Source organism: Dipodomys ordii, unplaced genomic scaffold, assembly GCF_000151885.1.
Source record: "Dipodomys ordii isolate 6190 unplaced genomic scaffold, Dord_2.0 Scaffold24, whole genome shotgun sequence".
Classification (NCBI taxonomy): domain Eukaryota; kingdom Metazoa; phylum Chordata; class Mammalia; order Rodentia; family Heteromyidae; genus Dipodomys; species Dipodomys ordii.
Genome location: NW_012267240.1, coordinates 15,403,220 through 15,426,731, shown reverse-complemented (window position 1 = coordinate 15,426,731; position 23,512 = coordinate 15,403,220). Strand labels below are relative to the sequence as shown.

General features: G+C 38.8%; 1 protein-coding gene across 1 annotated transcript in view; it reads right to left on the bottom strand.

Annotated features, from left to right (window-relative positions):
* Itga8 (integrin, alpha 8) overlaps positions 1–23,512 on the bottom strand; it is a 165,319-nt gene that overhangs the window by 40,883 nt on the left and 100,924 nt on the right. The window contains exons 21-23 of the mRNA XM_013014739.1: positions 19,125–19,217; positions 12,720–12,799; positions 8,283–8,363 (exon numbers count right to left, since the gene is read on the bottom strand). Coding sequence (XP_012870193.1) covers positions 8,283–8,363; positions 12,720–12,799; positions 19,125–19,217 — 254 coding nt within the window. The remainder of the gene's footprint in view (positions 1–8,282; positions 8,364–12,719; positions 12,800–19,124; positions 19,218–23,512) is intronic.

Genomic DNA, 23,512 nt, shown 5'->3' with positions numbered 1-23,512 from the left:
TTCCTTCCTTCCTTCCTTCCTTCCTTCCTTCCTTCCTTCCTTCCTTCCTTCCTTCCTCCTTCCTTCCTTCCTTCCTTCCTTCTCTTCCTCCCTCCCAACTTCCCTCTCTTCCCTCTCAACTTCCCTCCCACCATTCCTCCTCTTCTCTCCTCCCCCTCCCTTCCCCTCCCTTTTCCTTCCCTCTGAATCCTTCCTTCCCCTTCCCCTCCCTCAGTCTATCCTGTGTAAGTGTATGGATGCCATATTAAACGTAGGATTCAGTGTATGTGTGCAGATGTGTGTGTGTGTGTGTGTGTGTGTGTGTAAAAATCTACCCAGGCTCCTGTGTGATGTGTTAAATGTCCAGTTGGAAAGAAACACTGTTTTGGGATTAAGATTTCTGTTCTGAAATCCTCCTTTCTAGATTTCTTTGGCTTCCTAGCAATGCAGTCAGACTTCTTACAAGGCCAGGCCCTGAGCCAAAAGAGTCCCAGAGTTGTCTTATCAATAACTCAAAGGAGACAGGGAGGGAGGAATACATGTTGTTACCAGGTATGTGGAATATTCACTTGACATGTGGCTATATTTTTCTACAATATGCTCTTGGAGAACTAGCACTGGACAAAGGAAATACAGTACTTGCCATTATTCCATGTTAAAAGCAGATTACAAACCAAACAATGCTTTCTAAAACTTTTTATGTAAAAAATAATCACACAAAAAATTGCCAGACTTCCATCTTAAAGTAACGCCATGAGACAATGACATATCTCAAATGGCTTTTAGAAATCGATGCTAGCCAGCTGATTGAACTCTAGTAATGTCAAGTTCTATCTTCCTTCTTTTCCTCTAGGTAACCTCTTTTTAAAGCACAGAACATAATTAATTTATTGCGTTAATTTGACCTTAGGTCAATAATTTAAATTGGCTATATCTCTCATCTGCAAAGTTTTGATATACTCTTGGGATTGAATACCACAGATGACTGGTATATGTCAAACGCTTTTGGTCAAAGTTTTGTTTTTTTTTTTGGTCTGGTTGTGGGGCCTGAGCTCTGGGCCTGGGTGCTGTCCCTCAGCTCTTCAGCTCAAGGCTAGCACTCTACCACTTGAGCCACAGCGCCACTTCCGGCTTTTTTTTTCTGCTATGTGGTGCTGAGGAATCGAACCCAGGGCCTCAGGCATGCAAGGCAAGCACCATACCACTGAGCCACCTTCCCAGCCCCTCCTTTTTTTGCCTGTATTGTTTCCCAGAAGAGGGCTGAGAAGTGTTTTTTTTTCTTTTGTTGTTTTGTTTTTTTTTGTTGGTCGTGGGGCTTGAACTCTGGGCCTGGGCGCTGTCCCTCAGCTCTTCAGCTCAAGGCAAGAGCTCTACCACTTGAGCTACAGTGCCATTTCCGGTTTTCTGGAAGTTTACTGGAAATAAGAGTTTCACAGACTTTCCTGCCTGGACTGACTTTGAACTGCGATCCTTAGATCTTAGCCTCCTGAGTAGCTAGGATTACAGGCGTGAGTCACTGGCACTCAGCTTCTGAGAAGTGTTTTTTAAAAAATGGATAGCCCACAAAGATGTTGCTAAATTGTAGCTATCCGTAGGAAGTGGAGGCGTAGCTCACGTGGTAGAGTGCCAGCTTTGAGCTAAAAAAAAGCCAAGCATGTATGCAAGGCCCTGAGTTCAACCCCCAGTGCCATAACACACAGACACAGACACACACACGCACACACACATACACAAAAATAAAGTGTAAACATCTCTAATGTACACCTGTAAAGTGTGTAGAGAGAGAATGAGGGAGGGGGTATCACTGTTCAAAAGGAAATGTACTCATTATGTGACATATGTAACTGTAACTCTCCTGTACATCACCTTTACAATGAATTTTTAAAAACCTAAACAATAAAATTACAAAGATACTACATAAAGATAATAAAAGGGTATGCAAAAAATTAAAACTAAAATAATAAAAATGTACTGCTGATAAAAAGAGTGTGCAGTATACAGCTTTGCCTAAAGCTGAAAGTTCTCCACCTTTATTTGGATTGTCATGATGTCAAATCTTTCTTCTCCTCATAGTCAGCTCAAACCTGGCATACGTTGTAAGGACAAGAGCTCAGGATGTGGCAGGTGGCTTTTATCAGACAGAAGTTCTGAGAGCTGAGGCTTCTATTCTCACAGAATCATGGTGACTTTTCTGCCTGAATTTTTACTTTGTCTCCAGCTTGGCCGGAGAGAGTGGAGTCTATGGTCAACATTCCCTTCCATGGTCAACATTCCCTTCCATCGTGAAATTCTAGGGTTGTTTTTCTTCGCATAGAGAAGAAATGAAGAATAGAAGATGACCACAACTTCTCCAGAAGTTTTTCTTTCTATGGTTTCCAATCCTAGAGGACTAGTCATACATTTTCTACGCTCATAGAATCATAAATCATTAGAACTTGTCAGGTATTGTGAAGACAACATGCTTGAAAAAATAAGAAGGAAAACTGATATGCTGAGACACAGTGGGCCATTTGCAGGGACTGCCAACATTCGGCTTCATTTCCAATACACAGAGCATCTTGGGAGCTCCTGAACTGCAGTGATAATTGAGAAAATGCAACTTAAATTTCCTGACCCATTTCCATTACAATATCAAAGAAAAAGTATCTATGAAGAAATGTATCTCTATACCAGGGTACAGCAACAATCAATCAAATAGAATGGATCCCAAAACTCACTTATTTACAAATTGAAGACCAATTTAAATCAGGGGGGAACATGGCACAGAACAGCCCCCAACAAATTAGCTTCATATTGCTCATTATTTGAAGAGCCCAGCAGTAGCGTGGGTGAGAATTATGCATTGAGAACCTCAATTAATGAAAATTTGGATACAGTAGAAAGACATTTTGAAGGAAATAAGGGATTGGTTTTTGTAACTTACAGCTGACTTTGAATAACTGTAGATTCTCATATAGTTGTAATAAAGAATGTGAGATCCCATCTTACCCCAGTTAGATTGGCCACCATTTTGAATTCTAACAACAAAGGCTGATGGGGATGTGGGGAAAAAGGAACGCTATTGCTCCGCTGGTAGGAATGCAAACTAGTACAACCACTCTGAAAAGCAGTCAGGAGAGTCCTCAAAAAAACAAACATAGACCTTCTCTATGACCCAGCCATACGACTCTGTGGCATCTATCCCTAGTACCATAAGCCAGGATATGATTAGGACACCTGCACATCCATGTACACTGCTATACTATTCACAATACCCAAGACATGGGAACAACCCAGATGGCCCACAATAGGTGAGTGGATACAAAAAATGTGGTATTTTTATACAATGGAGTTTCACACAGAACAAAATAATGTCATTTGCAGGGAAATGGATGAAACTAGAACAAATCATGTTAAGTGAGGCAAGCCAAGATGAGAGAGATGAATGGTGTGTACTCTCCCTGATATGTGGAAATTCGCTATAAAAGGCAGTGGGATATGACAAATTACACAGAATTTTAGATACTCACATGCAGTGAGACTTAAGTCTTAGGAGAGAATCACAAAGGTGCAAGACCCAAGCACCTCCTCATGTATATAAGATAACATATATACTGAACGAACTCCAAAGATATGAAAATAAGGGACGTTTTTTCTATTTTTTTTCTTTTTTTGATGACCCTGTATTCTTTACCTTATATATGATATACTCATGTCCACATCTGTGGGAGGGTGGGGGGGAGGGAACAGATTCAGGAAAAAGTAAAAAAGTACAGCAGTGGAGCGCATGGATATTGATGAAAATGCACTATGCAACTTGTGGGTGGGGATGGGAGAGATGGAACGGGAGGGAATGAGGGAACAGATGACACTGTGTGAAAGGAAATGTACTTATTTCCTGAAGTATGTAAAGGAACCCCACTGTATATCATCTATAAAATAAAAATAAAGTAAGTTGGAAAAAAGAATATAGAGAGATCTCATATACATGCTAACAGTGTCTCCCAATGGCGACAACTTACAAACACAAGGTGTGTGGTGGTTTAGCATTCAAAAAGCAGACTTCTGTTTGGCTTTGACAGTCACAATGCACAACATTTCTATGACCATAAAGACAGCCTTTTATAGCCACACCCACTTTTCTCTGTCCTCACACTTAGTTTGGCAACTACTTGTCTGTTTTCTATTTCCACAATCCTATTATTTCAATAATGTTATGCAAATGGAATCCTACAGTAAGGCTTTTTTTGGTATGATTCTCTGGAAATCCATTAAAGTTGTTCTCTACTTGCCAGCAATTCAGCACTTTTTATGCATGAGAGAGAGTCTATGGTGCAAATGTAGCACAATTTGTTTACTGTTCACCCACCAAAGGCGAGTTGAGTTGAGTGCAGTTTGGGTCCATTAGACAAAAATGTCTATAGGCATTTATAAAGAGATTTTGTGGTGCGCGCGTGCGTGCATGTGAGTGTGTGTGTGTATGTGTGTGTGTGTGTGAAGTTTTCACAAAATTTCAGGTTAACACAAAACTTCTTCCAGATCTTCTTGGAATTAGGAATTTTGCTACATTGAAATGTCTGTGTCATTAGAAAGTTCAAAATTGAGAATTTGGTAGTATAGTGTCAACTGTTTCCATTACCTTGTTTTCAAAGTTTATTAGTACCCAATAGCAAATGCTCCTAGTATTTATCATCTGGAATGGTGCTGGCTCTGCCCAAGGCGGACACATAGTATCCTGTGCAGCCCTGGGTGAGTCATGGCTGTGATCTATTGTGGTACAATAGATCATTCACTACTGATCATTTCACGATGGGTGTGATTGGTTTACTCTGTATGAGCTCAAGCTCTGTGTGGCTGCCTGTCATGGTCAAATCCACAGTTCAGAGAGCTATGTTTCAATGGCTCCTCTGGACCCATAAATGGCATGTAAACCAATCCAAGGGCAGTATAGATGTTATCCAGGGATGAAGTCAATGAAAGAGTTGTTGGTATTCTTGGAATTCTTTTTCCACTCAGTTTTAGTTTATCTTTAAACTATAAACCAACAGTGAATTAAAAAAATAAAACTGCTTAAGATAGTGAATGAGAAATACATTAGGATAAACACCTTTGAACAGGACAGAATTGATTTTTTCTAAAGACTGAATATCCTTAGAGATCCCTAGATGTAGCTGCTATTTGTTCCTTGAAGAATTAAATATTAGAGCCAAATTTTTCAGTTAATCAAAGCACAGAAGTTTGCTATGCAAAAACCAAAAGTGACTTTAATAATATCTTGCAGTATAAACTGTGGTCAATTTTTGGACATCCATGTAGTAATTAAAACAATTGCATCCACATGAGAAACTCAATTTTCATTAACTGTTTGAATTTCTGGCAAAAATAAATAGAAACTTCTTTCCTTTTCTTTTTAGTGTGTTGACAAATATGGTTGAAACATAGTTATCTTATAAAATGAATATATGAAACTAAAGGCACCTACATTAAGCTGTTAACATTCTTGGATTGAATTATATCTCACTGAATAAAAATACTTCCCAATTTAAAATTACTTTGGAATTACACAACAATTTCAAGTTATTTTTAGTTGCTAAAAATAAGCTAGCTTAAAGAATGAGGTGGAAGTTCATATGTCCTAGATGAGAGTTTTGAAAAGATAGAAGAATAAGTTAGTATGCTTGGATTTTTGTCTCTGATAAAATATTTTTCTCAGAGAGAGAATAAAATTAGAAATCAATGAAAACAGTATGTATAAATTAGCACCAAACATCTATAAGCTGAACAGGTCACTTGGCATGAGTCAATTAATTATTTTTAAAGAAAAAAAGTCACAAAAAAGAAAAAATATTTTAAACTAAGCTATAGAGAAAATCAAACACATCAACATTTTGGAATGCTGCTGAAGTCACCCTTAGAGGAAAACTTAAAACACTAAATACTATGTAGAAAAAAGAAGAGAGGTCAATGGTAGACTTTTTACACAGAATTAGAAAAATCAGAGAACTTAAAACTCAGAGCAAGCAGAAAGAAGGAACTAGCAAGAAAAATTGAGCCAAAGAAATGAAATGTGTCGGGAGTGACAAGAAATAAAAGAAGAAAGAAAAATGAACAAAATCTAAAACTGGTTCTCAGAAAAATAAATCACAGAACTTTAGGCAGATTCATCAGAGAGAAAGAAGAAGACAAAAGGAATAGATAGACGTTACAACATTAGGAATGCGAGAAGGAACATCACCACAAGTCTCACAGACATTAAAAGGAAAATGAAAGCATAGGAACTTCCTACACATAACAACTTAGATGAAATAGACAAATGTATTGAGTGACAAAGTATCAAGACTGTTCAAATAGAAATTAATAGTAAATTAGCTATTCTGAATGGAATCAAATTGTTAAAAAATCATTCTGTATGGCTGGGTGTGGTAGCTCACACCTGTAATTTCAGTGAATTCGGAAGTAGAATCACACATCCATCCTGGTTTTATTTATTTATTTTGGAAATGGAGTCTTCACACTCTTCTACCTAGACTGGCTTTCAACTGCATTCCCGATGGTCTCAACCTCCTAAGTAGCGAGGATTACAGGTGTGAGCCACAGCATCTGTCTGAAATTCTTCTTCACCTGAACCCTGCTGACATTCTTCCACCTAGGGATCAGATATGTGTGTATAAAGAAGGTTGCTAAAAGGAGACAAGAGAGGCTTCCAATTTTCATCAAGAGTAGAATGGATAAATGGTGGCAGAGTTGTCTAATGTAACACACTTGTGCAATGAAAAGAATGAACTATATAAGTGCGAGCACTAACAACTGTAGATCTTAGCTAGGTGTGGTGGCACAAACCTATAATCCCAGCTACCCCTTTGGCAGAGGCAAAATAGGATTTATGTGAAGCCAGTCTGGGGTAAAGTCAGCTGGCCCCTATTTCAAAATCCAAAAGAATCAATAGGAAGCATGCCCATCTAGCACATGTGAGATCCTGAATTCAATCCTCAGTACTACAAAGTAAAAAATAAATAAATAAAAATTGCTCATGTGGGCACAAAAGCCGCTATAGAGCAGGATTACATAAGGTTTGGGAAAACCTCAGCCTCACAGGCAGGACAGCATGGTCAGTTTTGAACGTGCACTCTGAAACCCACGTTGCATCTAGTCTTATTCTGGGCCAGCATTTTCCACCTGTCTGATCTTCAACTCCTTGTGGGCCAGTTTCCCTCCCTTGTATATCAAGGAGCCCAGTGTGGACTCAGATGTGTGATTGTGGTAGAGCACATAGAGAGCATCCCCTGGTGGGAGCCTCAGTCAGCCCATATTGGATAGCATTAAGAGGGTCGTGGTCGTGGCGGCTTCTGTCTCTACAAACCCCACCACCAATGAGGAATGTGTGGCCCCTTAGGAGTTGAAGCAAAGGAACAAAAAACAGGATTCTGGAACTCCAGAGACTATTTGGCCCTCATTACCAGTGGTCAGTCTTTAGCCAAGTTTTTCTTTCTTTCTTTTTTTTTTGATTGTTCTGTAGGAAGCAGAATTACAATAACAAAATCAATGAAGTCCATATTTGTGCAAGATAAGAGTTCACACACTCCACTTCTGATTCCCTTTCCCCTGCAGGGATTTTCCAGTGGGTAATCATTCCAAGTCTTTGTCTTGACGGCCTTCTCTCCCTGCCTCTCAACTTTGTTTCTTGGTACTTTCTTTAAAGGGCACAATTGAAAGAAAAAGATACAGACTCTCTAGCCCATCTTCCCTTGAACCTAGGCTGGCCATTTACCAGACTCAACTGGAGGTAGTGAAGAGAAAGAATTACCATGATGCTAAAGTAACTATTGTAAAAGTGGGATATTTTTTTCTTCAGACAATTGCACGGTTGTCCATTTTATTGGTCTTTAAATGCTGATGTCTTTAGAGTTACTATGCAGGGTTTACAAGAGGTGCTGCTAGAAAGTTAATGGTGGAATAAAAAGAATGAAAATTGAAAGCAGGCTTACGCCTATAATCCTACCTACTCATGAGGCTGAGATGTGATGATTGCAGTTTGAAGAGAGCCCTGGCAGGAAAGTCTCTGAGACGCTTATCTCCAATAAACTATACCAAAATTGTGGCTCAATTGGTAGAGTGATAGCCTTGAGCAAAAGAAGCCCAGGACAGTACCCAGGAGACACACACACACACACACACACACACACACACACGAATGAAAATTGAGAACCAAAGTGAATTGTGGTCTCTAGTGCATTAAGAAAATACCTAATACTTTTTCTTAGTATCTCATGTAGCCTTACAGAAAGCTACCATCATATAACATATAATCCTTATTTGTTACCTACCCTCTTATTTCGACTTGAGCTATAGCAGTGATGTTGATCTGCACACTCACAAAGTTGCTTTCAGGATTGTCCTTGTTGGAACTACAACACAATAACACATGATTTAATCAATATTTGATCAAATTTGCTACCCCACTATGATTGCCAAAAACATCCAATATGGTTCAATAACAACCCACTCTTAAATCTTCCCATTGAGAACAGGATGGCATATTCACTGTACAAAATCATAACCAATGCATAGATCTTTATAACCAATGGCAATGCAACAACTTTCCATGAAAAGATAGTTTATCTAGAAGCACACTAAGGATCCTGAACAACTTGCATTTTTTTTCTTTTAGTTTCAATGGCTAAATCAAAAAGGCATCAAATGGAATCCGTTTTCCAGCTTCTACCTTAGACACATTCCTTTACATCTCTGGGCATCCTGTTGATGCCCATTAAATAAGAAACGACAGCATAGTTGACTCCTGATTTTCCATGCTAATCATGAAGAGAATGGGTATGAAGAATCTGGAGCAGTACCTAATCGGAAAAGCATTTGCCTCTGGCTCTGGAATGCATCATACCATACATTGTTTTTGGCAGCAATTCTGTCTTCCTTATGGTTTTATTTCTTAAGTTAATATTTCTTTAAGTGTACATTTACTGCATGCTCACTGGCTGGCTAGGACAAGACAGGAGGAGTGAAATGAGAGAATGGCTCCTACCCAGAAGAAACAAAGCCCAAAGAAGTTGGACTTTGCATAAGAAGACAATTCAGAGACCATGCATGCATCAGGAATCCTGAGAAGGAAGGTGTATGTTTGAACAGTAGAACAATTCTTTTCAAGTTTATGGTCTGTCCCTTTTAAGCACATATAGCTGCATATGAAACTTGAGTGTGTGTGTATGTGTGTGTTGCGTGCACATGCTCGCGTGTGTGTGCCCCAGTACTGAGGCTTGAACTCAGGGTCTGGGCGCTATCCCTGAGCTTTTTCACTCAAGACTAGCATTCTACTACTTGAGCCACAGCTCCACTTTCAGCTATGTGCTGGTTCTGGGGCTTGAACTCAGGGTCTGGGCATTGTCTCTGAGCTTCTTTTGTTCAAAACTAGAGCCACCGCTCTACTTCTGGCTTTAAATTGTTTTTGTTTTTGGAGATAAAAGTCTCCTAGACTTTCCTGTGTGGGCTGGCTTCGAACTGTGGTTCTCAGATCTCAGCCTCCTGAGTAACTAGGATTTCAGGCTTGAGCCATTGGCACCAGGCGAGGCTGTTTTGCAATTCAGGGAGAGCAAAGAAAGACTCAGCACCCACACCTTCTGGCTGGCTAATAGTCTCATCCCTGTTACGCTGACACACCATAACACTTGTGACTGCTTGTGTTGACAAGATAAGAAAGGAGACACGCTTGATATATAACTGAGATACTTCCTTGACCTCTTTCCTGGAAGGAAAACTCACTCACGAATCCCACTGCCCCCATTCAAACAATCAATCCATCACAACCAGGTTCCTGGGATATTAATACTATCTCTGCTTCTTCTGTTCAACCATGAGAAACTTCCTCCAAACACCCCCGCCCTGGGTTGCACACAGGACAAACAAGCTTCTCACTTCATTACTCTGGTGCCATTTCCTTTTTCAGATCGTGTCCTATTTTCTAACTTTCTCTTTTCTGTGTCCTTTGGAATGTCAGCAGAAGACAATAATACAGCCTTCGTTTCGCCATTCCTGAGAAAGTAATTTCAAGGGTGATCACAAAGTCCCATTTGTACATGGGAACTGCTCTACAATGACAGGAAAAGATTCATGTCATGTAGAATCAGGCTGTACACAGAAAAACCCTTGGATCTAAATATTAGATAACAGGAAATAGTTTCAGGTTTTTCTCCTTTGGCTGCTCTTGGTTGAGGAAAGGGTTAGGTACAAGCAATGGTAATTGATATATGTCAGGGTTTAGGCTTCAGACCATTTGATTTAATTTATTTCTGGCATGAACATTTAAATTGAATGCAAGGTCTCATCTAAATTCTTATTTACATTTCTGGAACCTTCTAAGCAGAATACGCAGATAAAATGCTCTTCTCCCAAACACCTGAGTTTGCAGTATTCTCAAACATTTTTCTCCCTCTAATGGTTTATAAGTTTGGTGTTTTATGTATATGCCAGTTCTTTCTGGTTTTTTTTTCAGTTTTTGTTGTAGTTGGGTTTGAACTAAGGGCCTCATGTTTACCAGCTGGAGTTCTACCACTTGAACCATACCTCCAGCCCTTTTTTGCTTCAATTATTTTTGTATGAAGTCTCAACATTTTTTCCTAGGCTGGCTTAAATCTGTCCTATGATCTGTAGCCTGCTCTTTAGCTGGGATCACAAATGCATGCTATTATACTGGCTTGCTTCTTGCAATGGAAGGTGGGGTTATCACTCCATTTTTGCCCAGGTTGCTTCAATGTACGATCCTCATTTCTTGAGTAGCTGAGATGATAGGACTGAGCTCCTATGTCTTACCCTCTTTCGGAGGTTTTACAGTTTTTTCCAGGGTAATGTTACAATAGTCATGAGCAGATGTGGAATAAAGTCATGGCCCAATTTCACATGACAGGAGATGTGTATAAATATGAATAGAGGTACCAAATTATGTGGCTATTTCTACTTTCCATCATCACAACACTTCATAATGTCAAATTTCTACAAATTGAGTACTTCATCACTGAATTAAGTCTTTAAGTCAAGATCTACAGGATGAATTTTGGATATGATATATAAAGTATTTTCTAGTGTCTTCTGTCCATTCTTGTATTCATAAATAATATACTTGTCATCTTTATACTGGACTTTCTTTCCAAATAAGGGCCATTCATTTTATGAGTGTTGTATCTTTCTCCAAGTTAACACAAAGCTTTATGGCCAGAGGGGTCAAGGACACAGGCAATGAGGTAGATAAACCAAATAATGCTTGACCTTCACTTAGGGATTTTCCACCCCATGAACTTAGTATTATACATAAAAGATATCCAGTATGAAAATCATTGTGACTACATAAAACTTTGGGGAAATGTGTAGTTTTGTAGCTATGAAAGAAGTGATTTTGTAATCTTTTTCATAAAATAAAACGATACTGTAGAGGAATTCACTCCGTCCGCATTGCATGACTTAATTTGAATAAAATAAGAAAAGCTCTAAGATTCAACAGGAGATTTTTTTAAGTTAAATTCAAGAAAGCTCTAGGTAAGGTCAGAAATAGACACCTGAGTTAAGTTTGAGACTCTCCTGGAAGTGGTCATGAAGCTGTGTGTGTGTGTGTGTGTATGTGTGTGTGTGTATAATGTTATATAGGATTCTGATTTTTAAAATATCTCCATTATTATGGATCATATATATATTATAATCTTAAACCTTTCATTGATTCAGCAGTTAAAAAGTTATCTGGTATGCAGATTAATTATGTATTCTAAGTGTTAATCATAGTTTAATGATCATTCTTATAAATTAGAAAGGTAAATTTAAGAGCAGCCACATTGAATGAGTATTTGTGAACCAAGTTGCAGATACTGACCTTATTCTTATTTCTAGTCAGAGCAAGGGCTCAGTGGGCTGTACAGTGTGTAAATAACTCTGCAAGTTTGTCATGTCCTGTCTGGATCATTGCTTTTGAAGTTTTGTAAACTGCAGATTGCAAAAAGAACTCATTTCTTGGGGCATCTTATTAACCTTATTCACATTTATCTGATAGAATGTTCCATAAGTTGTAGTATCATATCATATTCCTTTCAATTTTGTTTCTTTTTAAATATGAATTTAAAATCCATTCAATGGATTCCATTACCAGATAATGAGTTGTTGTGCATAGCCACGAAGCATTGGTTCCATGTGTCTCTATCCCGTGGGTCTTCCTATTCATGAAATATCTTTGGCCACAAAAACAAACAATGGCCAATGAAAGCTAAATCCTTAAACATGGTGTTTCTTAGGGAAGGAAGGCGAGCCACCTACGTGACTCAGTGTCTTATCACTAGAGAAGCCCTGCCTCCAAATGCCATGTGAGATCAGCTGCACCCCATCAAGTACAGCAGAGACTCAGAACGCTAGGAAACCTCAAGGTTGCACATTGCAAACTCTTTGTTCTTTTCAGAGCCTATCCTTAGTGATCAGCTGACTCTCAATGTAGAGCCAGGCTGTGGTGCTGGGGTTACCTGAGGAGGAAAAGAAATGGTGAAGTGGTCCAAATCTGACTACCTCAGAACGTGGCTTTCCTAATATAGCATCTTATTTAAACCCACACATATGGAAAAAGATAGAAATCATGAAGAACAACGAAATATTAACTAGTAAAGAAAAAAAAAGTATAGGCTCCAATTTCAGAAGAACTTTTCAGATGAAGGAGCTTGGCCAGCATTATATATTTCACTCAGAATTTGGTGTCAATTTTGTAGGCATTTTAAAGCTCTTACCTTCGGATTTGGAGATCGAAGCTGATACTCATGTTTGTTTTCTCAAGACGTGGGATGGCAAATCGGAGGCCCAGAGAATACTACAAGCAATAACCACAAAAAAGAAATACACACAGGACGCAGAGTTATTACTTGATAGGAACCTTACACATAGCGTGAAAATCTTTCTGAAGCAATTCCTCCACACCCCACCCAGAGTCATTGCAACCCCCTTAAATTGACTTCTACCCTTAGGTGGCTGACAGCAAAGAGGAAGTGGTTTAAGGAGATTGCTGGGTAGAAGCTTCAAGTCATTGTGTATTTTGGTTCTCTTTATCTAGCCCTGTGTCCCTTCTTCGCTGGCCACCCATCTATCTACAAATTTAAAATGACCCAAATATACAAGCGGAGCCTGATAAAGGAAATTATGATGCATTTGTTTGATGGATGCTTATCTGGTTATTGAAATTACATCTGTGAAGTTAATGCAACGATGTGGATAATGCTTTTAATGCAATAATGATCAACAGAATAAAGGTTACAAAGTCTGTTGTATGCTTTAGCTATACATGAAAAATTACTATGTAGTAGTGGAAATGTACTGTAAAGAAATACTCCAGAATGATCTTGATAGTGAGATGAGGATTTTGTTGTTTGGGTTTTTTTCTCTCCAAATTTCTTTTGCTTCAGTGTTGGGGCTTGAACTCAGGCCCTGGGTGCTGCCCCTGAGCTTTTGTGCTCAAGGCTGGCACTCTACCACTTGAGTCACAGCTCCACTTCTGGGTTGTTGGTGGTTAATTGGATATAAGTCTCATGGCTTTTCCTTCCTAGAATGGCTTCAAACAGTGATCCTCAGATCTCAGCCTCCTGAGTAGTTAGGATTAACAGATATGAACCACTGGCTCCTGGCTTATTTCCTGAATATCAAAATTGCTGTCCTTATATTTTTATAATTTCAAAATAGATTAACAATGGAGAAAAATAAATACAAAAGTAGGAATGAGGAAGTATCTAACACATAGACTGGATTGTATGAATCAATCTCCTAAGCACTGTCTGTGGTTACTTAATTCACCACAACCACTCTGGGGCAAGTATTGCTTGCCGTTGACATTTTACTGTCCAATACCATCCTGAGGATTAGAGAGATTAGGTGCCATATTCCAGGTGCAGAGCAAATGAACTACAGAGCTGGAATTTAAATGTGTGTGAGGCAGATTTTGAATATGTACTTACAGATAGTATAGTATAAGAATTAAGCCAGTAATCAAAAGTTGTGTTTAGTTGGGTGCTGGTGGCTCATGCCTGTAATCCTAGCGTCTTAGGAGGGTGAGATCTGAGGATTGCAGTTTAAAGCCAGCACAGGCAGGAAAGGCCATGAGACTCTTACCTCCAATTGACCACTAAAAACCAGAAGTGGAGCTGTGGTTCCAAATGGTAGAGCACTAGCTTTGAACAAAAGAGCTCAGGGACAGTGCCAGGCCCTAAGTTCAAGCCCCAGGACACACACACACACACACACACACACACACACACCCCTGGAAACAAACCTCATGTTCATATGGGTAACAATATGACCTAATAATAAGTGTTCATTTTTGTCATAAATCATCTTCATCAAACCCCAAACCCTTGCTGGATGAGTCTGGCACTCAGAGAGTCTCTTGACTTAAGTCAGTTGATCACACCACTCCAACTTTCCTCCAACTATGTACTTTTCCATTTCAGGAGACTTACTCAAAGTTATCAGCTAACAAAGGGGAAGAACTGGTATTTGAACCCATGACCCTTGGTTATGGAGCATGAGCCAATTATAATTCCAAATGTGCCAACTCTGTCAGATGTCCACGTATGCTGAAGGCAATTCAAGGCTTCTGGACTCAGGGCAAAGATTTATCTCCTACAATAAATCCGGCTGCCACAGGCAAAGCCAGAACTTCTCTTCTTTATCCCTTCTGGCTCCATCTTCACTACTCTGTCATCACAAAACTCATCATAGCTTTGGATTTCTTACTGAATGGGAATCCTGTATATTTGTATTTATATTGCTGGACTCTAGTATTCTGGGAGGACACCAAGAAGGAGTGCAATAAAAATTCCTGAAAGAATGAAAACAATCAGGATTGTGTGGTAGTGTGATGAAGCTGAACATTGGTCTTCATCAACACACATCCCTATGTAGGATGAAGGCATCACAATTTCATTGTGTAGGAGTTGTAGAGATTACTTAGCATTGAACACTAGGTCCTTAGACCTCCATTCAAAAGTGTCTCTGGCCTAACATGTTTTCCTTTTCCTGTTTGCAAAAATTTGGAAACTTCTTTTCCTACAATGATTTTATATTTCTATAGATCCTCCGTGGAAATAACTTTTACCATTTAAGAAATAAGAAGTACGAGTTTTGGTTTCTGACTTGAAATTTTAAGTTAAAATAAAAAGGTACTTTTAAGTTAAACTTTAAGAAAATAAACTATTTTCTTTTAAAAGATGGGGAATGGGATACATGTTCCTGATGATTTCTGATGCTTTTCTTTAATACTTAGGTCTGGAACTTTATTCCATGGAGAGTCTTTTCCAGGTATAAAATGAAGAAGTAAATAAATCAGAGTGTTTTTATAACAAAACAGAATGCAATAAACTTTGATGTGTTTAAGAGTATTAAAGGTCAAGATAAGAAAGCTATTAGGTTTCTTCCACTACAGACCTCAGAGATAAATGCATATAAACAATTGACTTCCTTGTCTGCTAAGGATTATATGCTGGTAAAATGGATGGGAGTCGTTTCATATAAACACTTTTGTGTTTGAGACCACGCTGCCATTTTTATCTTGCTTTTTCAATGACACTGGTGGCCAGTCTGTTCCATTAATCCTTCCTGATCTTAGACAATCTCTGGCCTAGCTTTAATACTGAAAGGGGAATGAGGGATTGCACTGTGATCATTACTGCTACCAGGGGAATTGATTTCCATTTGCTTTTGGGGGCAATTGCTTCATCTCAAATTCAGTGGTTGGATCTTATTTTCTTCTCTTTCTTGGAAACTAGCCAAATGAATTATTAGCTTCTAAAAAAGTAGGATTATAATGAATGATGTTCTAATATCTCCGTTCGGACCTCCTGTTCTAGCTTTTTGGCTTTATTCTATCACCCCATCTGTTTCCCATTAGTTTTTATTCAAAGTTCTTTCTGCAGTGTTGCAGGACAGAGAAGCCCGAGATGGTGGTCAGGTCTGACATGAAACCTGGCTCTCTCTTTCATCATCTGTGGGACTTCAAGCAATTCATTCATTTAGCCTCTCTAGATCTCAGCCTTCTCATCCAGAAAATACGGAAGATGCTTGACACATGGGGTTATCTTGAAAATTCAATGAAATAGTAACTGGTTAATCACACAGAATAACTAATGTATGATAACTAATGGTAAGCTGTTGAAGGAATTTACTTTTCCTTTAAGTATTTTTAACACCCCAAAGTAAGATTATGAGACTTCAAGATGGCATATTTTTAATACTCACAAATCAGCATAATATTATACTGTAAATGAGTAAAATATTATTTGGCACAATATACTGAAGAATAAATTTGGACTAGATATTACTTGAGAAGAAGTCTGAAATGCTCAGGTGAATGTGTATAAAACACTGGGTTAATGGACTAATTTATCAGAAGACTCACCAGCACCTTTACAATGCAAGTGTGTACCTGAATCCCCCAGGCAATGATGAGAGGGTGTTCATTAGTGACCCCACAGCTGCCTTTTAAAAGATGGCAATCCACGGGTGTAATCCACGGGTCGTGTTCTAGTGAAATCTAGATGATTACTTCTCAATGATTTTTTAAAACTAGGACATTTCAATAATAAAACAAACACCTCATGTTAATTAGAGGCCCATGTAAGTTCAATTTGTGTAAGATTTATGTAGCATTTTTAAGATTTTAGAATTTTTTTCTCAAATACAATGTCACTAAATCATCACCCCTGGTATATTTATTAAAGGAAGTTATTATGTGTATACTTAAACTGTAATTGCATAGAATGACTTTATTGCCTACAGGTAATCATGACTAGAGATTTCCTAAACTTGGAAACAAGGAGAAGTGAAAGAAAGAATAAGAAGGAAGAGGAGGAGAGGTAAAGGGTAAGTAAAAACATAGCTCCTATTCTTTTTTTTATTTTTGGTGGTCATGGGGCTGTCCCTCAACTCTTCAGCTCAAGGCTAGAGCTCTACCACTTGAACCACAGTGCCACTTCTGGCTTTTTCTGCTTATGTGCTGCTGAGGAATGGAACCCAGGGCCTCATGCATGCAAGGCAAGCACTCTACCATTGAGCCACCTTCCCAGCCCATAGCTCCTATTCTTTTATAAAAATGTTGGAGATTATTATTAATCTTTTCTTCAATTGCTTCAACTTTGTTTTGTAGGTTTTAATTACTGACCTACTAAAGCTGGTTTGGAAACTAAAGCACAGCAGTTTTTTTAAAATATAAAAATACTGCCACATCAGAAAGAATGACATTACCCTATTTGTTAGGAAATGGAAAGACTTGGAAAAAATATTAAGTGAAGTAAGCCAGGCCCAAAGAAACATAGGTCCCATGGTTTCCCTTATTTGCAATAACTAGTATATGTCTGAGACAAGCAGAATAAGTCAGATAAGTTGATGTTAGGTGAAATGAACCCCAAGATAAGTATTCAAATGTTTTTTCTTTCATGCAATGTTTCTAACATTTTATAAGATGATTTCTTTGTTGCTTTGTATGTCCTTCCCCCATGGTATAACCCCTGCTTCCAATGTATTTGATGTTGGTATAATTTGTGGAGGGGAAGGGAAAAAACAAATCGTTTAAATAGGGATACAGGTGGACTCATTGCAACAATGAGATATACAAATCGTTATGTCAAAAAAACGAACCTTACAACTTTGGCGGTGGGTGGGGAGGGTGGAGAGGGAGGGGGAGATGGGAAGGGATGGGAAGGGGAAACAAAGGAGGCTACAATGCTTGATAAGAAATGTACTCATTACCTTGCCCATGTAATTGTAACCTCTATGTATGGCATTTTCACAATAAAAAAAACTCAAAAAAAATACTGCCAGTGGCATCAAATAGCAGCTACATTAGAAATAAGAATTTATTTTATTTGCTTAAAATCTGTTTTTTTTAATGTTCATTGTATTTCTTTAGGAACTTGAAGAAAATATCCAAAGAAATAATCAGTAGTGAAACTGTCTTCCTAGATTTTAAGAAAGCATGTAAAAGTTGACTGTTTTGATGTTTTTTTTTTTCTTCAGTTTTTTGTTTGGTCGGTCATGGGGCCTGAACTCTGGGCGTGGGCTCTGTCCCTCAGCTCTTCAGCTCAAGACTAGCGTTCTACCACCTGAGCTGCAGCACCACTTCTGGCTTTTTCTGCTTATGTGGTGCTAAGGAATCAAACCCAGGGCCTCATGCATGCAAGTCAAGTGCTCTACCACTGAGCCACCCTCCCAGCCCCAAATGTATTTTATTTTTTTCCATGCCCCAAAAAGTTTATTAGAGTACAGAATCATTTTCATAAAAATATATGTAAGTTCTTATGAAGATAGAGGGACTGTCCAGGTTTTCCAAGACACTTTTCAAAGTGATTCAAAGGCACAAAATGTACATCATGGTGAATATACACATTCTAGACTTTGTGTCTCTGATAGAGCCCATTGAAGATTTGGCTTCATGACTTGTAAAACTAAATGTACTGAATGAGATTCTGTTTGAGTGAAAAACCACAGACCTATACACGTCATGTAGGTAACTGCTACAAAATATGGAGAATACAATTACAGCACTTTTAAAAAGCAAACACAAAAGAATGGTGTAAATCCAAAAGTGTTCAAATGCTTCCATTTTGGATAATTAAGAACCTATACAAGTCTGTTCCCTGAAGTGAATGCATCACTAGTCTCTACTAAGGAAAATGAATTCTAAAAATTAACATGGTTTCCAGTATTTCAAATTTCACTATAGAAAAACCTAGAGAGACCAACAATAGCCAATGCCTTCAAAAGATAGCTAAAGACGTTGATGTAATCAACTTTACCAATGCTTGCCCGGGTCTGTTTGATACACAAGGAAAATATACTATAATTTCTTATAAAATAGCAAGTAAGGAGTAGATGTAGGAGATGTAGGCGGGGAAAGAGATTTCAGGAAGTCCTTCTGTTCTGTTAACTTTCACTTCAGAATCATCAAAAAGCAACCACTTTTGGGTGGTTTTGACCTGAGATTTTTCAGTCTGCATAGGTTATAATGGTAAATCTTACTACGCCAATCATTTCCTGCCTTGTTTGGGTGACCTTGTGCTGACTGGCTGAGTGCTAACTGGGGGAGCTGTCCGCTGGTTCTTTGTAAAATTCAGTTAGACAGAAATCAACAGATCCTGCTGGCTTTCTCTTACATTTGTTCCAGCCACCATGGGATTGCCGAGGTCACACACCACCCTCCGGCTCACATTGTCCATCCGGTACTCGCAGCTCAGTGGTCGCAGCACCTGTCATGCAGAAGAACGCCAGTGTAGAGATCAGAAGGCAGGATGAATGACACATGACCTCCTGTCACCAGGTGGTTGGAAGTGTGTGTGTGTGTGTGTGTGTGTGTGTGTGTGCGTGTGTTTGTGTGTGTGTATAGGCTACCAGTGTCTATTGATTTCAAATACCCAGGAAGGTAAAAAGAAACCTGAGAGGAGAATGTAGAAGTTCAATTTTGGAAAGAAAGTGTTGAGTGGCAGATGTGTGTGGTAATTCTATGGACATTTTGGATATTACCTTCACTAATGAAGATCACAGATAAATAAAGAGCCTTAGGCCTTAGGTTAATAGTATAGCAATGAAATGGCAGTGACGCATAGATTGTCATCAGATCCAGTGGCCATCAGTATGAAAATAGCCTTGATGACAAATTTCTCCTTACCTTGGTCCAACTATTGTAAAATGTGAAGAACACATCTTTAAGAACATATCTTTCAGTGTTCTTCTTTCTACATATATTGTATTCTGATTAGAGTTTATGGACCTCAAGTAGGAAGAGATGCTTGGAACTCTTTGCTGGATAAGTTGGGTCTTAAGGTAATGCTGATGAGCAGGTACTCTCTGAGTTCCCAGCTCTGCCTTATGCTGTGTCTAACTCTTTAGATATAGCACTTCAAAACCCAATGTCACCACTTATACCACTCCATGCTGTAGTCTAGCTCATTACATGTCTGCCATCTTGATTCCCAAAGCTAAGCCAATACATTGGCTTTCTCCAAGGAACATCTTTTGGGTCATTTCTATCCCTGAGAGAAGTCCATGAGGGCAGGGTAGCACTATTGAAATTTTATTTAATTTTTTTATGCTGTAGGGAAGGCAATTTTATTACTGTTTCCTTATATGGATATTCAATTTTCAAGTACCACTAATTAACTAGATCCTCCTTTCCTGAGCAATCGGCAACACCAGCAATAGAGCAAATTTCTACATGTACATGGATCTGTTTTGGACTTTCTTTCCTATCTACAGTAAACTGGATGTGTGCTTCAAGAACACTCTAGAATCCATGCTTTTTTTTGTTTTTGTTTTTGTTTTTTTGCCGGTCGTAGGGCCCGAACACTGGGCCTGGGCGCTGTCCCTCAGCTCTTCAGCTCAAGGCTAGTGCTCTACCACTTGAGCCACAGCGCCACTTCTGGCTTTTTTTCTGCTTATGTGGTGCTGAGGAATTGAACCCAGGGCCTCATGCATGCAAGGCAAGCGCTCTACCACTGAGCCACCTTCCCAGCCCCTCATTTTAAAGTTTTATATTAAGGGAAGAAGGTGATTTTTCTTTTCAAGCAAAAGTATAAGAAACAATCCTCCATTCCTCTTCTTTCTACTGTGGTAACAAAACAACAACAAAACTCCACCCAAACTCAAACCAAAACAAAGAAACAAAAAGTCTAAATAAACTCCAGATGTCTACAGAAAGAGTCCTGCAGACAGGCTGCATGCTTTGAGGAGCTAGGCGTCAGGAGGGCAGAGGTTTGTAGCTGTTCTATGCCCAGTGGCTGCAGCCCAGGCCACAGACATGTCAGTGAATATAGCAACTCACACTCTCCTTAGCAAAGAGCAAACCACAGAAAAGTCAGACCTAGTTGAAATCCCCACTCTGGGTAATAAGAAAGGAGCAAATTACTGATATATTTACAGCAGGCTCGCTCCCTGAATGGCAGGTTGAATGATGCTGAAGAAGTTGAGCCTGTTTTTTTTCTAAAGCTGATGATCGGCTGTTGCCTCAAAAGGCAAGCTTTTAACATGTGTGTGATTTCTTAAGAACTCATAAGTAGCCCTCACCATACAGAGATGTTTCCTGCTGAGATTATTATTAATCATGAAAAAGGAAAATAAAACTTCACAAAAGCTCTCAACAATGTCCTTGTGTCCCTTGAATACAATTTGAGGATTTAGTTCCCATAGGAAATATTTTTGTTCTGACTACAGGTTAAAGGTTGCATGTATATTTTCCAACTTCCTGGAAATAGTTTTTCAACATTAATCAAAGTTTCTCCTGTCCACATCCCCTCTGCTCTCTCCCTTTAAAAAATGTATTTCCTCTCTGTGACAAGAGAAGTAATGACTGTTTTTCTAGATTATTTTTCCTCAGTGGATCCAGGCACATTTTTTGTTGTAGCCCATTTATAGCTCTTACTGTATTATTTATTGACTAAAAGGATTTACCCTGGACCTGCTATTTACCCAATCCTAATAAATAAATAGCCTTTATCCTCAAATTTCTAATTAGTATAACAACCGTAACAAGTAATTGTAAGTAATTGTAACAAGTCATGGCAATGTACTGTTACAATAGTTTGTTAAGTTTTAGGGTAGAAGAAATGAGAATAAGCAATTGGGGAAGATGTCCTATAGGAAGTAACATCTAAATGATGGGCTTATAAGCAGTGATCAGTGCTTATCAGTGACTTAAGACAGTGAGACATGAATCTTGCTTCTGCTGTTTATTAACCAAATAACCATGAGAATGGTGCTTAATTTTTCCTTATATATAAAATGAGAAAGGCCGGGCGCCAGTGGCTCATGCCTGTAATCCTAACTACTCAGCAGGCTGAGATCTAAGGATCATGGTTCCAAGCCAGCCCAGGCAGGAAACTCTGTGAGACTCTTATTTCCAATAAACCACTAAAAAACCAGAAGTGGCACTGTGGCTCAAGTGGTAGAGCACTCACCTTGAGCTGAAGAGCTGAGGGACAGTGCACAGACCTAGAGATCAAGCCTCATGACCAACAACAACAACAAAAAAGAAGATAATAGCAACTTTTCTATAAGATTGTTATGGGGATTGAGTAAATTAAATGAGCAAGAGCTCAGAGAAGTTATCCAATAAATCACAATTCATATAATTAGAGCAATTCAATAATAATGAATATTGAATAATAGTTCACTGAATAACAATTCTTAGTCATTGAATAATTATTGTTCAATAGCAATTATTCAATGAATGTTATTAGTCCCAGTTATTACTAAGCTTCAGTGATGAGTAGGTCTCAGTTATTTTGAAGGTTTGGAATGATGAGTAGAATGAAGTAAGCCTGGATGAAGACAAGAGAATAGAACCAGTGAGTCAGGGACAGGGAACATCTAAGAGTGGATGAACTCAATAAATTCAGTCTGGCTGGGATTTTAGGTGAGGCTGTACAAGGGTCAATGACTAGCACGAAGAAAACCATAGGCCCTCTGAAAGACTTGGCTCTTATCCTAAAAGCAGTGGGAACTAGGGAGGGTTTTGAGCCAGATTTACATTGTGTGTGTGTGTGTGTGTGTGTGTGTGTGTGTGTGTGTGTGTGTGTGTGTGTATCTGTCTGTCTATCTGTTGGTTGGTCAGTCACTTGGTTAGTATTGGTACTCTTGCTCAGACTTTTTATTCAAGCATGAATAAATGGCTAATTTTTGCTGGTTAATTGGAGATAAGAGTCTCATGGACTTTCCTGCCTGGGCTGGCTTCAAACCACAATCTTCAGATCACAGCCTCCTGAGTAGCCAGGATTACAGTCATGAGCCACCAAAGCCCAGGCTCAGATTTATATTTTAGAAATGTCCTGTCTGCAGAGAAGGGACTGGGGAGACACCGAGGGGACAGATGCAGGATTCTGTGTACCAGAATGCTGGCCCAGAGAAAGGCAGTAGCAGTGGCAGAGACTAGAGAAATACATGAGAATTAGAGAAATTGAGGGCTGAGTTTAGGCTTCAGAGATCAGGTATATGAAAGTGCCAGTCTCAGATACCCTAAATGCAGCAAGAGAGGTGCGCAGGTGTGGAAAGAGAAAAAGAAATCTAGTTATGGACAGGCTAAAGGAATGGGAGAGATTCAAGTAGAGATGGAGTAGAAGTATCTACCTAGAATTGATACATTAATAGAGGCAGAAAGTTGAATAATGATTAATGGAAAAAGGAAAGAAGAGGAAATTATTTTTAACACGCACAGGGTTTCCATTTGGGATGATGAAAATCCTCCAGAATGGGTAATTGTAACATCTGCACAAGGTGAGATGTCACTGAAGTGTACATTACCATGGTTAAAACAATAGGCTTGATCTTATATATTCTTTACTCCAATAATAATAATAACAGTAATGCACCTAGGGCTTTGCTATTAGAATAACTTAGGAGAAAATTCAGCAGAGAGACACAAAAAGGCTTAAAAGCTGGCTCCCCTCCAGTTTTTAGAGAAAAATAAGGATCAGGATCTAGTTTCAAAATGATGAATTGTTTTCCACAAGAGACCCCATAGAATTTACAATCAGTAAACTCTTGATAATTT